This window comes from Palaemon carinicauda, chromosome 36 (assembly GCF_036898095.1).
Source record: "Palaemon carinicauda isolate YSFRI2023 chromosome 36, ASM3689809v2, whole genome shotgun sequence".
Lineage (NCBI taxonomy): Eukaryota > Metazoa > Arthropoda > Malacostraca > Decapoda > Palaemonidae > Palaemon > Palaemon carinicauda.
The window spans coordinates 16,612,474-16,627,520 of record NC_090760.1 but is presented as its reverse complement, the minus strand read 5'-3'; the positions used below and the strand labels follow the sequence as shown (position 1 = coordinate 16,627,520).

General features: G+C 39.9%; 1 protein-coding gene across 1 annotated transcript in view; it reads left to right on the top strand.

Moving 5' to 3' along the window:
• Rab6 (RAS oncogene family member Rab6) overlaps nt 1–10,209 on the top strand; it is a 90,350-nt gene extending 80,141 nt beyond the window's left edge. Inside the window, exon 8 of the mRNA XM_068359988.1 lies at nt 6,369–10,209. Within this exon, the coding sequence (XP_068216089.1) occupies nt 6,369–6,442 (74 nt within the window). The 3' untranslated portion in view covers nt 6,443–10,209. The remainder of the gene's footprint in view (nt 1–6,368) is intronic.
• Nucleotides 10,210–15,047: the final 4,838 nt, after the last annotated feature.

Genomic DNA, 15,047 nt, shown 5'->3' with positions numbered 1-15,047 from the left:
TCTTTGAGGACATTTTTAAATTTTCATTCTTCCATAGTTTTGGATATTGTTCTCTCTGTTCTTCTTCATTTGCTTGACAAAAATATTTCTGTATTAAATTCATTATCCATGATCGGGATACTGATGTATGGTACTGTCTTGAAGTTGGTTCTTGTGCATGTTACATAAGATTTTTTCAAAGTTCAGAATATGTTTTGCATCTAGATACTTCATGTACTGCACCATCTATTATGGTGTACCTTACAAGGTATGCAGTTCATTCTAATAGTCTTGCTTTCTCCATCATAAGGGTCAGTACTGTACTACACAATACTGTATTCTAAAATTTTTATTCCAGCTGTGACCAAATTATGAAATGATCATCCTCATCTGATACCGTAGTTGGATCAGTGGAACTTTAATAATTGAAACTTGTTGCAAATACTTTTCTGTTGATATGACTTGTTTCATACGTTATCTATTTAACTGTTATTGAAATTAGTATATTCTATAATTTTTCATTATTTCTCATTCATATTATATGGAATACTTTATTTCTTTTCTACACTGGGCTCTTTTTATCTATTGAAGCCCTTGGGCTTGTATCATTCTGCTTTTCCATTTTTTGGTGGCTGATTATTGTGGGTCCAAATTTCAAGCTGCACTCACTGGTAAATTTCACTGGTAAACAAGACCTTACTGACTCTAAATTATGGATGAGGGTACAGGTATACCTACTTACTAGTAACCACTACTTGGTCCTAGCTTTGACAGAAAAAGCTCGGCTTAAGAACCAATCAAATGAGTATATGTTTGGTCTCTAGTACATTGTCAAACACTGCATTTGTGAGTCCTTTATCCTTCTGAGGATCCAGCGACAGATGTTGACGTCGTCTGTTCGTGTAACAATAGTGCTTTATGGAAAATATATATTTCTAATGCAATTCTCTGATTCTATCTAAATTCCTTTCTTAGTTACACTTTGAAAGATCAACATAATGTCATTGCTCCCTGGCCAAAAGTCATGGGTCTGACAACAATTTTGTCAGCCGGAATCACTTGTGTAACAATGCTAGTCCCCAACCTGAAGAAGGGAGATTTTGTTATGAAGTTGAGAGAATAAAGGGGAAAAACCTGATTTGTTGTGCCCTTTGTTAGAAATATCTCAAAGCCTTGAAAACCAACAAAATACAGATAATTTGTAAAATGCAGCAGTCTAGTTTATATTCTATTAACATGAAAGGTAATCCATTATAGTCTAATTGAACTTTCAATAATAGAAAAATAAATCCTGAAGTACAGTAATTTGTATTTCTTATAGCTATTCAAACCATGGTCTATTAAAAGCAGAAATGTCTACTGTGCAACTTGATCGGTAGTTAAATTCATTAATGAAGTAGTTAACGAAGGATGGTGATTGCGGTCATGTAGCCCTTTATTATTATTATTATTATTATTATTATTATTACTGGCTAAGCTATAACCCTTGTTGGAAAAGCAGGATGCTATAAGCCCAAGGGTTCAAACAGGGAAAATAGCCCAGTGAGGAAAGGAAATAAGGAAAAACTACAAGAAGTTTAAGAACAATAACACTAAAATAAATATTTCAAATGTAAACTATAAAAACTTGAAAATAACAAGAGGAATAGAAACAAGATAGAATTGCATGCCAGTGTGTGCCCTTAAGTAAGAGAACTCTAACCCAAGACAGTGGAAGACCATGGTACAGAGGCTATGGCACTACCCAAGACTAGAGAACAATGGTTTAATTTTGGAGTGTCCTTCTCCTAGAAGAGTTGCTTACCATAGCTAACGAGTCTCTTCTACCCTTAAAAAGAGGAAAGTAGCCACTGAACAAATGCAGTAGTTAACCTCTTGAGAGAAGAAGAATTTTTGGAAAATTTCAGTGTTGTCAAGTGTATGAGGAAAGAATAGGCTAGACTATTCTGTGTATGTGTAGGCAAAGATGAAATAAGCCGTGACCAGAGAGAGGGATCCAATATAGTACTCGACACTTTCTTGTCAAAGACTTCACTTTTGACCTTTGACTCGGAAGTGGGAAGTTCAACTTTTGAATGATTGGTTTCTATAGCTAAAAAAAATACAAATTAATTTAAAAGTTATTCATTCCTACACATATACAAACCTATCGTCCTTTAGAATGGGGGGATTTTTTTAATAGTGAGTTAGAAGTCCCCCCCAATCAAATCAGTAAGTTTTTATTCTTCCCTAGAATATGTTAAGACTCCCTGGTCCTTTTCTGGAATGGGGAGATGACTCCACCAAGCCCCTTTCTGCCCATCATAGGGATAAGTATGCTGATAATACCTGGCCTGTTCTTGGTATAGGAAGGATAGATGCAGTCTATATTGAAGCATATGGCATTTAGTGACCAATTGGCTTGGTATTCATTCCACTATCCTCCCCCTCATTAAGGGAGGATGGAGGAGAACTCTACTTATAGATCTTGCCTAACTAATGGTATTCATATTGTAGCACCAGGATGAATGTCCAATCCAGTTGCTTCATCTTCAAGAGAGGGAAGGAAAGAAGAAGAAGAGCCAATCGTTCTATCTTTCAACCAGACTTGCATTTACATATTACCATACTCAAGATGATGCTTTCTATCCTGTGTTAGAGCTAGACTGGCTATACAGCTATTTGAGCAGCCAACACAGTGCCAAGAAAAAATGTCAAAGAACTTGTTAGTATACTTCCTTAAATAGAAGTTAGTGAAAGTTGTTTAGTGCATTGACATTTCTTGCCTTCATCACCTGGTTGATTGTAAAATTCTTTGGAAGTCCATAATGGGACCAATACCCCTGAATTCATGAACTGTTATCCTAGCTGGTACCTTGACCCACTCAATGATCAAAGTAGATGTCCTATTGATTGTCTCACGAAGGCAGAAAGACGGTATTCTTCAGCATTGCTTTCTTAATTTTGCCAGCGCTGAGGAAGTCATTGACACTCATGCCTAGGATATCAAATCATCTCTTTAGATAGCACATCAGATCACTCACAGAACACATGAGCATCTCCTCTTGACCACCCGACGCTTTGTATAGAGGGGATGGATAAGGGCTCAAACCTGGGATCATGTGTCAACTGGTCCAGTGAGTTTCACAGCATCAGTGCTACTTTTGGACCAACTTGATTTAAGAATCCTGCACTTCAAAAACCAGTGGCCTGCTATTTCACCAACTGGTGTGCCAGAAAGGTTTTTGCCTTTCCACCAGAAAGCACAAAAGTCCTGTACTTCTCTAAAGTAAGGAGTTGATACCCTTCTCATCCTTGTGAGTTATATCGCCGTGCCTGACCATAGGTCAAGCCACAAGACTGCTTGAAAGGAGGCCACGGCAGAAGACTCCATAGCTGCCAACTCACAAGCTGCCAACCTTTGCTGCCTCGAGAGAGTGGAGTGGGGAAAGTTCTTGTTTTAATGACTGGAAGTGAGAGAGTTCTCAGATCCGTAGATCTGATCAACTTAATCCACGGCCAAACTAGCAAGATATGACCACGGCAGCTCCAGAGAAGGTCTCCACCCGTGACCAGCATCAAAGTCCTGATCAATGACTGAGGTACAGCACTACCTGATGCTGGCACCATGGGTGCCACACCTAGGATTTGAGAGTGCAGGAACCTCCACAAAGGAACAATCCAACTCACGTTATTTACTTGCATTGGTAACGGGCCAAGGTCCAAAACTTTCGATGCAAGAGAATCTTAATTACCCTTATATCTCACAGAGGTTAGGTGTTCTACAGGCTGTTTAGGAGATCGACACATTTCCAATGAATCTAAGCATTCTGAACCCAAGGACAGAACCTATAACGTAATTGAGGAGCAATGACAAACCAGGCAGATTGTCATCAATGAGAGGAACATCTCTAGTATTAAACTGGAGACAAGAACTACTGTATACTCCTCCCTCTATTGATCGAGGCAGAAAATAACCCCTTGATCCATGCTCATTAGCATGCGGCCACTGGCTACAGCAACATCCTTGAAATGTGCGATCTTCTCAACTTGGGATACTGAAGTACTGTACTGTATTCCCGTTAGGAAGGAAGGGACAATCCCTCATCCAGGTAGAGAAGGCGAAGGAGGGCACCCAAGCTCCTCCAATTTCTGGCCAATTGAAAAAGTCCATGACCCCACAAGGGGTAGTAAGGCTAGCTTCTAGGGACTCAGCCCCCAGGCCTGCCCCCCAAGACATGTGGCAGGGGACCTGGGAGCTGTCTACCTTCCAAACAAGAGAGGTGGTGTCATCAATGATCCCACAAAGCTTCTTATGACTATCCTTCCTAGTTTCCTTCTTGATAGAAGAGGCTGAATCAGAAGAGGAAGACCTGGCAGATGAGCAAACACACTTCTTCCTCTTCCCAAGCAGAGAAGTTGAGGTATGAACAACCATACACACTGATGCTCCCCTAAATGGAGAAACCACAGAGGTTGCTCCTACAGGAATTAAAACACTGGAGATAACTGTCACGAGGAAAGAGATTGGCACACGTATTAGTACTTACAGACACAGGTGCTGGGGTCACTGGTACGGTGAGGATGGAAGTCATGGTCTTTGGTGAATGGCACCGAAGCTGTAATCATAAGGATGATGACCATAAGGGCAATACACACAGGTTTCACTGGTCCTGGAGGCCTATTACAGCCTCTCTGCATCAGCACTAACATTATCATGTTGGAGGGAGACTTCTTAGTTGGCCTTTTTAGGCTTAGGGCACACTACGGGGATGACCAGTTGGATCACTGGAACTACTGAGCACTTGAGACAAATTAGCCTTAGCTATCAGCTCCCTCAAAAATGACATCAAAGGCCTACCTGCAAAGCCAAGCCATTCTTTGGTAAAACTCATTATTGATGGTCTGCAAGTCTAAAGGAGAGCTTCCACCGCATCCTGGTGTGCAGCATCCGCACTTCACCAAACCATGAAAAACTTAGCAGTGGTGATCTAAGTTCTCCCTGCTCCTGAATTATAATTCCAAGAGACCCGTGTCACGTGCATATATACTTGAAGGCTTCAGCAAAAAGTGAACTCGAATGAAAGAGCAAGATGCTGTACTGTAGTATCTACAGCATCATCTTGGCCATTGCCAAGGATATCGTTAAAGAAAACTTTGCCTTTTTCATCCTCAAAGAATAACCCTACCACAGAACATGTCACAATCTGCATTAACAATACTCTTTTTTCACAACCACGATTAATCCAACTATCAACCATTCACTGGTGAAAGAAAAAGAGAAAGATCAAAGCCTTTGGGTAAGTCACAACGTTATGTCTATAGTCATTGCGGCCGAAAACAAAAGTGGGAGGGGTTACTCGCTTGTGTGCCTCATCACCTGATGGGAACTACTGTGTTAACAAAGCTCTGGTGAAGACATTTCTCTATTTTAAAGGACGAAAGGTTTGTACACGTATAGGAACAAATGAAAAATTCAATGAACTTGTGCTATCTTTAGTCTTGATTTGATGTAAATAAGTTAACAGTAATTCAAGAATTGGTTGCCAACTTCAAGTAATTGTACTTTATTAGAGTAACTTCAATGAAAGTACAGTAAAATCAAAGTCCTGATAGCCTACTTCATATATAAAAGGGATTTTGATGTAGGAAAAATTTATTTTTGGGCTCGAGCCATGTCGTCCTGATGGAAGTTAACTCCAGCAACTTTCTACTATATAATATTTCTGAGATAGATATTATAAGAGAATTACCGTCAGGTATCACAGGGTTCTAACTCCCGGAACGACTATCTGAAGATATCGTGTATAATCAGGGACATATCCTAAGATAACCATAGGTATCTGCACCCCGAATAGACCCTTCCAAGTCTAATCCTCTAAGGGGAAGGATAAGTGAGGAGCCGTTACATATCCTATCACCTTTCGGTGCTCCCATACGACCCTGCCGCTTTCCTTCTCTGCAGCTTGTTTGCTTCTGTGTGATATTTTATAAAAAAAGTTTACATTCCAAATGCATTCAGTGTACCTCACGCACATTGCACCTGTATTTAGCGCATGTATTCCTTTAGCCGAGCACCTTGAATAATTATATCAACTGTTTCCCCTCTAAATTTTTTGAAATTTCGTAATCCACTCCTTTTCCTCCTTAATCAAAAGTGACAAAGCTATTATGAGATTTTACATAACTTTTTTATAGTGACAGGTGGTAATATTTAGTTGTAGATTTAAAGAATCTTCCGGGGAGTGAATGTAACAGATGATGTCAACCTTTCCGTTACCGCAATAAGATGCTGGCAAATCAGTTTTTCTCATTATTGAAGCAGGAATGCAATATCTGTCAATGAATATCCAAATAAAATGGGAACTGTTGTATCCGCAGTTTGCTTCCTTAACTAATGACATCTTTAGCCGTGGATCTGCGACCCCAGCCCACTCCCCAGGAGCAGCAGCAGGACCAGGAGGGGAGTGGTTGTATATGCTAGGATGCGGCCTTCATGCTCTAGTGTCTCTCTCAACGTGCTATAGCCTCCACCCACCACCGAGGACATATGCCCTTGTTTTAGTAATTTATTTGGTGTTTTATGTCTCCTTCGTGATTGGCTCGGATTCATTGTCCCGTAGCCGATTAAAGTGAAAAATTGCTTGATACTCATTAAGTTTTTATTTTTAAAGGAGTGTATTGAATATGTCATTTTTTGTATTTAAGTAACTGCATATCAAGTCTTATTTTAGATGTCATTTGTTCTGGGTAAGAATTTATTACGTGTTTGAAGATATTTTTTCACACTTTGTTATTGTACCCTTATAAATTGAACTTTATGGAGAAATATTTTATTTATATTGGTAAATGGTTTATCTTTCATTTGTAAATATTCTGTTATGAATTTTATGGCTGATTTTTTTAAATATTATTTTTGGAAGACATATTTCTAGCATTGTAATCGTGTGCATTTACTTAGTTAAAAGTACAGTAAAAGGCCAATGATTTTATTATGGTAGCTAAGTAGGAAGAAATAACCAAACATATAGCGAAAGAAAGCTTGTTTTCTTTAGGATGCATTGTAAGTAAAAGTATGTAACAATTCTATTCTATAGTAGACTTTGATGAGCTTTATAATCTCCTTCATTTGTTTCAGAATTAACTGTATCCCCCCCTCCCCCAGGTCACAAATAGTTTACTCAATTTGGCTGTAGAAATTTTGGGGTACGAGGATTGAAGCTCTGTACGGTACATGTTTGATATGAAATAATACCTGCCGTTCCCCCTCCTACTTAACATGTAATAGTTACAGTAACCAGAATACAGTATGCTGTTTATGACGTTTAATACTCCTATCTGTTACATAGAACGAACTCAGCCCGGAGCTATATGTTAACACCATAATGATGATCCAACTTAGAGACATTTTTCTTCTCCGATTATTACAGTTCTTTTGGAAGAATACCTGAAGTGAATGAAATCTTGTCCAGAAATGAACCAAGAGTCATGTCAAGGTTTCAGCTGTTTTAGATTTGTTTTGAATGCTATGCTACTTCCTGGCACTTTTACAATTCATTGCAGCACTTTTTGAATCATGAATAAAAGCTGATTTCTTGTAAGTACTATTGAAAATAGGCCCATACACTGCACGAGAGATACTGGAGCATAAGACATTAGGTGTCTAAAACTTGATAAAATATAAGAAGATGAATAGAGGAGAACGAAGAATTACACTCTGTTTCTTTTTGTTACTGAAATTCAAAAAGTTTAAAGAGAAGAAACAAAGTGTCATATATAAAATATTTTTTATTTAATTATCTCTTAGTTTCTTGAAAAGGTCTTTAATAGATTTTTCTGGCAAGTTTTTTAAGAGCTGAAACACATTAAATACACATCGAGTAATAGTGATGTTTCAGTTTCACACCCATTAAGCTTTAACTGTTCCACATAGGAACTGTTGCACATTGCCCGATCCTTTCCAAACATTTTCAGACAAATTGGTTTTACTGTAGATTTGCATTTAAAATAATATGAATTCCATACAAGGTTTATCACTCAAATGTCTAAACTATATTATACAGTATATACAAATAGGGTTGTATATTCTATTCTTATACCATTACCTCCGGGGTGGTTTCTCAGTGGCAGGCCTGTAGGACATTTGTAACCTGTTGCATTTGAAAACCCTATTTTTTCCCCCCTTGTTTCATTTCTGAAATCTCTGAGGTAAGGTCCGTCACACACTTGGGTGACATAGGTGTGCTAAAAAAAATCTTGACTACATATTTATATTGTAAATGTGAAAGTAGTTGCTGAAGCATATATGTCAAGGTGGCTCTAAGGCTCGCTAGCAATGTCCAGAGCTGTTACCATTAGGGGCCATTTCAACGAAAGTCCTCTCAGAGAATTGCTTCAATTATGTATTGGTGTCATTGTAATAAAAGTCACTTAATCACTTGGGTGTATGAGAAGGTCTTATCTTAGTCAATAAACTCTTTTGAAATTGTGAAATAAATCCAGGTTGTCGTCAGATGAGGTGGTATCCACCAAAGTGATGGCCACACCATAACTGCTATTATAACGCTGATCCATGAATTTTTTTTCAGAAAATAGGGTCTAGATTGAGGCAGATATATTCATTTTTTAAACATAAGAAAACTGTGTTGCTGTTGGCATTAGACATAATATGTGAAAGCTATAATGTACATGTGATTATGCTCGATATAGAGTGCTCAAGTCTCATTTAAATATTTTTTAAACAAATACGAATAAAATAAAGATGATTTTTAATGATCCAGCAGCAACATGTTAAACCTGTGATTGCTTAAGGTATCATTTATGATAACCTTCAATTAGGAATTGGCCCCTTTTATATTTTTGTGAGTACGGTAATGCAAAGGTGATGAAATGCAAGTCTGGATGGCATTACTTCAACCTTTTTGCCCTTCTGTGAATCCTTCGAAGGGGCAAGTCCATTGTCAACCTTTTTGTACAAGGTACATCGAGCGGGTACCCAGTTGTTCACCTACACATTTCCTTTTTTTTTTTATTTTCAGTCTTGATAATTGATGGTAATTATAAATGGTATCTCTTCTGTGTGTACATGGTGACCAATTGTGTTTAGGGGCCTGAAAGAATGCAAAATTGCATGGCAATTGGTTGTTGTCTTCCCTGCCTCTTGGTCTTATAGCTAATGATTATAGTTATAATCCATTAACCCTGTTATTCTTACTCTATGAAATAGAGGAAAAGCAGGGTTCATGGAAAGGATTATTTATCCACAAATTGCAATGAAAATCTCAACTTTTAGACCCCAAACATGAACAGAGAGATAAATCCTAGAGAGCACTTGGCTTCAGCATTTTCAATAGCAGAGCTTTTTAGATGTTAGCACATATACATTCCCAAATACAGTACTGTAGAAAGTCAAACTGAATTGCCCCACCTCCCAGAATGTTGCTGCTTAATGATGAATTTTTTTCCCCCCTTTTTTTTTTTTGTGGTATCCAAATAGGTTGCTATTCATGGTAATATGTACTCGCTGAATATTGCTTGCTTTGCAGTAATGTTAAACAGCATTACTCCTTTTGAAGGTACTTACTGGTTCTAAAGATGCGGTATTTATTACTTCAGGAGGAGATGTATTTAAATAATCCAGTAATTAAGAAAAGATATGGTTGTGTATGACTTTCTTCAAGCTAAATACTTTGACATTTATACAATAGAACCTCACTGGAAGCATTATTCACGGGTATAACAGCATATAACACCCATTAATGATTGTTTCTTCATGGTCTTACATTAAGTGATATGCAGTAACTTCAAATCAACACGAGAATGTGCGCGCTCTCACCTTATTTGTTGAACTTGGAACGACCCTTTTTTCCACTTATTTTTTACTGCAATAACAATCCAAGTTTATGGAAATTCATCTTTTATCGATTCGGTTCTAAGTCCAGATTATAGAAAGTTTTCTCCCTTTTTTTTTTTAAACTTAGAGAAAAAAAAATGACTCATTAGTGTATAAGACTAAGATTTCCTGTATAAGTTCCTGTCCAACTTGGGAGTTTCTTCCTTTACTTTTCCGATATCTGGTGCTTTTTCAAAGATAATCTTGTATTTTTTTTTTTCATTGGGTCCTTTTAATGTGAAAACCAGAAGCACAAAATTTTTTTTTCAGATATGATTTGTAACACGCTTAATGCCAGGTGTGTAGTTCTGTATATTAGTAAAGATGTTTTTTGTAATATATGTTTCTTTTACTTAAACTACACTTATTCTCATTTCATATCCTGCAAATGACAAAAGACCTGCTCCAAATGCTATGAAAATCAAGAATAATATTGATGGTAAACTGGACTAGAATAATTTCAAAGTATTGTAGTTATTTTAAAGGAGCCTCAGATTACGTCTTACTTTGGACATATCAGAAGAATAACCGAGAGGTTTATCAAGACCTAATTTGTAATGAAACTAAATGAATTTGAAGTCTCCATTGAGGGTCTTTTATGAAAACAGAAAACTAGAATAAGTCGAGAAGATTTACTTTCAGAAAATTAATAATTTGTACCTGACATCATACAGAATAACTACAGTACAGTAACAAGATTTCACATAATTTTGTGAATTTATGAGTTAAACAATTATTTCATTCAACCGTACACCTTATTTTTCATGAAAGATTATTCAAGAAATCCTGAAAATTGGATACAAAAAATTTGTAAAAACCTATTTCATTGAGAATAACCTCTGTGTAATTCTGCATAAAAAGTGTGTCAAATTTTATCAAATTTTCTTATTTAATAAATGCAAGTCTCTCAGGTTTGTGCATTGACCTTTATGTCTATGGTTGGCAATCTGAGTACTGAGCCAAAGATTTAAAGCAAGAAAAATGACAAATTTAGAGATAATTTTTTATTTTACCCTAACTAATACAAACCTGGAGTTATTTATGTGGATTATCTTTCAGCATCGCTGGAAGGTAACCATTAGACTTTAATTGCGAGGTGGCAACCCTGCCTAACTGCTTGAGAGATGTCACTTTTGATTGCAGGCAGGACTTCTGGGGGACAGGTGATGGTGGGTCAATTTATATAAATATGATATTTTCATAATAGAATAAATTTTTGAATATACTTACCCGCTGGTTATATAAAAGAGCTGAAGTCCCTGACGCCAGGGCAGAAATTCAAATCTCGCGCTATCGAAGATACGCCAGGTGTACCAACCGCACCCTAGCGGTAGAACAGGTGGAACTACACACCAACTCCAGTTCTTCCATGCCTCATAGCCATACCATAGGTAGTCTCTAGAGGGGAGGAGGGTGGGTGTTAAATTTATATAACCAGCGGGTAAGTATATTCAAAAATTTATTTTATTATGAAAATATCATTTTTAAATATAAAACTTACCCGCTGGTTATATAAAAGAGCTGATTGACACCCCTTGGTGGCGGGTCAGAGACAGCTACATATAGAAAATTCACTTAAGGGTTACATACAATAAACTTAAGCAGTTCTCACCTGATAAGGAAGCTGACAGCAATGATACTCTGCCTCATTTCGTCCGCTATCCTTAAGAGATCCAGTAATCCACTCGGGCTGAAAATCTCTAGGAGCTGTCAAACGGTACAAACACCTATAACATGACAGAACCTCAACCAATACCCTTGTTCCGGGTGCACTCAAGGAACAAATGGACCACCTAGCCAAATCAAAGATTGCGGAAGACTGACGCCCAATCTCCACAAACAACCATAACAAACGAGTTCCAAGAGATAGAAAAGGGGTATTAGGAAAAAAGGGAACGTAGTGGTAGATCATTCACCTACTATCGCATTAGCCGCTATAAAAGGACCCAACGTAAAAAAGTCCTCATAGCGAGTCTGAACATTCTTCAAATAATGGGATGCAAAAACAGACTTACTTCTCCAAAATGTTGTATCCATCAGACTTTGCAGAGAACGGTTCTGTTTAAAGGCCACTGAAGTCGCTACCGCTCTGACTTCATGTGTCTTGACTTTGAGGAGCCTCTGATCCGACTCATCACACTGAGCATGAGCTTCTCGAATCAACAATCTAACGAAAAAAGACAAGGCATTCTTAGACATGGGCATCGAGGGTTTCCGGACTGCACACCACAGAGCGTCTGAGTTACCTCTCAGATTCTTAGTTCTGTCCACATAAAACCGTAGAGCTCTAACTGGACAGAGAACCCTTTCCAATTCACCGCCAGCCAAATCAGAAAGGTTAGAAATCTCGAAGGATTTGGGCCATGGTCGAGAAGGGTTTTCGTTCTTGGCCAGGAACCCCAGTTGCAAAGAACAAATGGCTTTCCCATTCCGAAAACCAATATTCTTGCTTAAAGCGTGAACTTCACTAACTCTTTTCGCAGTGGCGAGGGTAACTAGAAAAAGGGTTTTCAAGGTTAAGTCCTTAAATGAAGCCGAGTGTAAAGGCTCAAATCTGTCACTCATGAGAAATTTAAGGACAACATCCAAATTCCAGGCGATGGGAGCTGTTTGAATCTTCTTGGTCGTATCAAAAGACCTAAGTAAATCTCGTAGATCTTTATTATTAGAAAGGTCTAGGTTCCTGTGTCGAAAAACCGTCGCCAACATACTCCTGTAACCTTTAACAGTCGATGACGAGAAGTTATGCTTAACTTTAAGGTCCAAGAAAAAATCTGCTATTTGGGAAAGCGATGTACTGGAAGAGGAAATCGCGTTAGTTCTACACCATTCCCTGAACAACTCCCACTTGGACTGATACACCTTGATGGTTGAAGACCTTCTTGCCCTTGCAATTGCCTTGGCTGCCTTCTTCGAAAATCCTCTAGCTCTAGCGAGTTTTTCGATAGTCTGAAGGCAGTCAGACGTAGAGCTCAGAGGTTTTGATGATTTCGGGCCAAGTGAGGTTGTCTGAGAAGATCGGGTCTCATGGGAAGGCTTCTCGGAACATCCACCATCCATTCCAGTACCTCTGGAAACCAGCTCCTTGACGGCCAGAACGGAGCTATCAGTGTCATTCTGGTCTCCTCGTGTGAAATGAACTTCTGAATCACTTTGTAAAGGATCTTGAACGGAGGGAAAGCATAAACCTCCATGTGTGACCAGTTCATCAGAAAAGCGTCTATGTGTAAAGCTTCGGGGTCTGGAACCGGAGAGCAGTAACACTCTAGCCGTTTGGTCTTCGCGGTGGCAAAGAGATCCACGAGAGGTCGACCCCATAACCGCCACAGACTCTTGCAGATGTCCGGGTGCAGAATCCATTCTGTGGAGAGAACCTGACCTTTCCTGCTGAGTCTGTCTGCGCTCACATTGTTGACCCCCTGGATGAACCGCGTCAAAAGAGTCACCTTCCTTTCCTCCGCCCAGACGAGGAGCAGTCTTGCAATCTCGAACAGAGGCCAAGAGTGGGTCCCGCCTTGTTTCACAATATAGGCCAGAGCTGTCGTGCTGTCCGCATTGACTTGGACCACCTTGCCCCTGATCTGCTTTTCGAAGCCGATGAGAGCTAGATGAATAGCTAAAAGCTCTTTTTGATTGATGTGGAGAGAGGTTTGCTCCACCGTCCAAGTCCCCGAAAGTTCCTGCTTCTCTAGAGTGGCTCCCCACCCCGAATTGGAGGCGTCGGAACACAACACGAGGTCTGGGTTCCTCTGAAGTAAAGACAAGCCTTCTTTCAGTCTGGGCTTGTTGTTCCACCATTGAAGATGAGACTTGATGGAAGTCGAGATGGGAATGCAATCCCTGTCGAGGCTGTCCCCTTTCTTCCAATGGCGGTTGAGATGAAACTGAAGAGGACGCAAGTACAACCTCCCCAGGGTCACGAACTTCTCTAACGACGAGAGAGTCCCCAGAAGACTCATCCAATCTCTGACGGAGCAAAGATCTCTCTTCAGGAACGTTTGGACTTTTAGGAGGGCTGCTTGGATTCTCACCGACGACGGAAAAGCCCGAAAACTCCGACTGTGAATCTCCATCCCCAAATAAAGAATCTCCTGGGATGGAATGAGTTGTGATTTTTCCGAGCTCACCAGGAGACCCAGTTCTCTGGAGAGATCCAAAGTCATCTTGAGGTCCTTCAAACAACAATCGGCTGAGGAGGCTCTTATCAGCCAATCGTCCAGATACAGAGAGGCCCTGATTCCCCTCGAATGCAGCATGCTTGCCACGTTCAGCATGATCTTGGTGAACAATAGAGGAGCCGTGCAGAGTCCGAAACAAAGAGCCCTGAACTGGAAGACCTTGTTTCCGTCCATGAACCTCAGATAACGTCTGCAGCTGGGATGAATCGGAAGGTGGAAATAGGCATCCTGAAGATCTAAAGAGACCATCCAATCGTCCTTCCTCACAGCTGCCAGAACTGTTTTCTGAGTCTCCATAATGAACGTCGAGTTCTGGACGTAACCATTTAGCACACTTACGTCCAGAACCGGTCTCCACCCCCCGGAACTCTTGGGTACTAGAAAAAGGCGGTTGTAAAACCCCGGAGACGTAACATCCTGCACTTCCTCTATTGCTTGTTTCTCTAATAAAAGAGACATCTGTAGAAGCATGGCTTGCTTCTTGGGACCCTCTCTGTATTTGGGCGAAAGATCCACTGGATCTGTGACTAAAGGAGGATTGGTCAGGAAGGGGATCTTGTAGCCTTCCTTTAACACCTGGACGGACCAGGGGTCCGCTCCATTCCTCTCCCAAGCCTCCCAAAAGTGAGTCAACCTGGCCCCCACTGCTGTCTGAAGGAGAGGGCAGTCAGACTTTACCTCGGCCGGACTTGCCCCCTCTGCCTCTAGGCTTCCTTCCTTCTGGTTTAAAAGAGCCTCTTCCAGAGGACTTCCCACGAAAGGACTGAGGTCGAAACCCAGAAGAAGATTCCTTAGGTTTACGAGAGGAGAATGACGGAGGCAAAACTTTCCTAGTCGAATGAGTAACTAAGTCATGTGTGGCCTTCTGCGTGAGAGCAGTAGCCACCTCGCCTACCAATTCCTGAGGAAATAAGGAATTAGACAAAGGTGCGAAAAGAAGGCCCGTTTTCTGATAGGGAGACACTCCTGCGGAGAGAAAAGAGCACATCGTGGCCCTTTTCTTGAGAATTCCAGCTGTA